This window comes from Pyxicephalus adspersus, chromosome 7 (assembly GCF_032062135.1).
Source record: "Pyxicephalus adspersus chromosome 7, UCB_Pads_2.0, whole genome shotgun sequence".
Lineage (NCBI taxonomy): Eukaryota > Metazoa > Chordata > Amphibia > Anura > Pyxicephalidae > Pyxicephalus > Pyxicephalus adspersus.
In genome coordinates this window covers 4,911,332-4,914,007 of record NC_092864.1, presented here as the reverse complement: position 1 = coordinate 4,914,007, position 2,676 = coordinate 4,911,332, and the positions used below count along the sequence as shown (strand labels likewise).

Sequence of the window (2,676 nt, the reverse complement as noted above, 5' to 3'; positions counted from 1 at the left end):
ATCGAGGACATCATCAGCGGGATCAAGGGATCTACAGAATTAAAGGTAAGTGGTATATTTTTTTTATTTTCAGTTTAGTTCTGCTTTAAATGCTTAATTACTTTCTGATATTTGGCAGAGGGGTGATTCTGTGCTCCAGAGTGATACTCCCTCTCTGGCCTGTCTGGTTGTTATCTTTTCAGATAAAAATGTTTTACTCATATATCAGACCTGAGTTTACTCTCTTCTAAATAGCTTTTTAATTGTTTCCAATCTTACATGATAGTACAAAACATGTTTGATCGGCAGACAAATGGCTTTCAAAATACTGAAATGATAAGCAATACCAGTTTGTATAGCCACCAGCCATGGGTGAAGGATGAAGGTTAACATGTAACAAGCTGTGTGTGTTAACATAACACATGGGAAAAGGACAGGATGCCCATCTATCTCCACACTCCCCGGTACACTGAATCTGTAGGACAGGTTAAATTGGATTGCAAAAATGCCAGAATCACATTTCCCCAAATTCTTAGACCTTGCCAAGTTTTGTTTCACCTCTATTGCAAAAACTTTTTTAAGGAATTTTTTCTAGCAGTCACTTTTTATCACTGCTATAAAAATTCCCTCCCAGCACTGGTATTTTTTAGGATTGCCTAAAATTTACCCAAGAACGATTTTCTTAGAACAATACCAAACAGTTGTCAGGGGCACCTGGATTTGAACAAGGGACCTCTTGATCTGCAGTTGAATGCACCGAGCTATACCCCCATGACGTATGCTTCCTAATTTCCTCTATTCTTGGTCCAGTGACAATTGGAAAAGTTTGGATTCCCCAGCAAGGACACAAACAACAATGACAAACTATGGGGGATGCATGTGTGGATGGAACTGGAGCCTTGGGGTTGATTTATTCGTGCAGCAGTTTATATGGAGTGCCTGAATGCTGGGCTGGCAGCTTCTATACAACAAATAATCCCTGCAGTCATTATAATTAGTAACACAAATATATGGATCTAAGATTGAAGCCCTGCTAGGAATTTATAATCCAGCCACAAATATAATAAAATATAAAATCAAATGGAAGAGTTCCAATGTGTTTGGGGAGCCAAAACTTTCTCCCTTTGACCAGGGCTTATAAACTTGCACTGTAAGAGATATTATTTAAAGTTTTTATTTGCAGATATAAGCAGTTGAAACAGAAGAAGTTCTTCTAGATTGTAAACTTTTGGGGGCAGGGTCCTCTCCTTCCACCCGTTTCACTGTCTGTAACTGTCTGTCATTTGCAACTCCTATTTAATGTGCAGTGCTGCATTATATGTTGGCGCTATATAAATCCTGTTTAATTTTATTACTCAGAGGATGGTTTGCTCTATGAGTGAGACCTTAATGCAATGTGGCTATCACAGAGCTTTCATTAATGGCTGGTTATAGACATCAGAGAATACTTGGCTCTGCAGACCATAGACATTGTAGAATGGTTGAATGTCAAGCTCATAAACATCAGAGAATGGTGCAGCCTAATACCCCACCCTTTATCAAATGCCAGTGTAACCAGATCATCAATTTTATCACCTTCACTTATCAGTGAGATTAATGTAAAGTATGAGAGTGAATGGAAATAACATTGTTTTTAGCAATAAATCAATCTCACCATATTCTCCAGATTATATAAATCACATTAATGAGCTCAAAAGCAAAAGAAAGAACACTCTAATTTTTTTTTTTTAGTATTAGTTTTTCTAATTATTTGTTCATGTACGGAATAAAGTGTTTTAGATTTACATAAACACATCTGACATTATTACTGTTACAGAGTTTGAATATGGTAAAATACTGTCAGCATCTTGCAGGATTCAATGCTCATTTTCCAAATCCTCCAATCACTTTGGTTTAGAAGCCAGAACTAGGACGTTATGGAGCCAAACTTCAACCTCTGTGTCAATGGAGGACGTTCCCATTATCTGAAGAAACCTGAAATAGATATTTATAGTCTGGGATCAAACTCAATACCTTGAAAGAAATTCATCCAAACTCAAAAACAGCGGGGACCCATAAACCATTTTCAATTTTTTAGGTCTCTGGTTTCTATGGCAAGAATTCCTTTTAGTCGTTAAAGGATAAGTGAATAATATTTTAAAAAACACAGAAATTCATTTTCCTTTTACCCACTTTCTCTGACCTATTATCATTGTTATTAATAAAAAGGATTTATCTAGCGCCAACATAATAATCAGCGCTGTGCATTAAAATAGGGGTATGACAGATACAGACAGTGGCATAGGAGGAGGAGAGGACCCTGCCCCGAAGAGCTTACAATCTAGGAGGGGATATGGAATGGTGGTAAGTAGTGAGGATTTAGGGGACAGAAGAAGACAGGTAGATGAGGTTGAAGCATTGGGTATTAAGGGCTCTTTTAAATGAGCAGAAAGTAGGAGCAAGCCGAATATAATGAGGAAGACCATTCCAGAGAGTCGGGGAAGCTCTGGAAAAGCCCTGGAGCCGTGCGTGTGATGAGGTCTACCTATCCCTTCCACAAATTAATAATTACCTCAATCAGAAAATGGCAGTTTTGCTGTTTGCTTACATTGAATGCTACAAATCTTTGCTTTCCTGGCTAAATCTGCACATTAGTACCCCATAGACTTCTATGGAGCATGTATGCCTAGGCAGTTCTATAGGCAAAGTCAGGATACG

General features: G+C 38.0%; 1 protein-coding gene across 1 annotated transcript in view; it reads right to left on the bottom strand.

The window, feature by feature from the left end:
* Positions 1-215: 215 nt before the first annotated feature.
* The window catches only part of LOC140334900 (putative methyltransferase DDB_G0268948), a gene marked incomplete in the record, with an annotated part of 10,384 nt that continues 7,923 nt past the window's right edge, over positions 216-2,676 (bottom strand). The window contains 1 exon segment of the mRNA XM_072417170.1: positions 216-1,953. Coding sequence (XP_072273271.1) covers positions 1,863-1,953 — 91 coding nt within the window.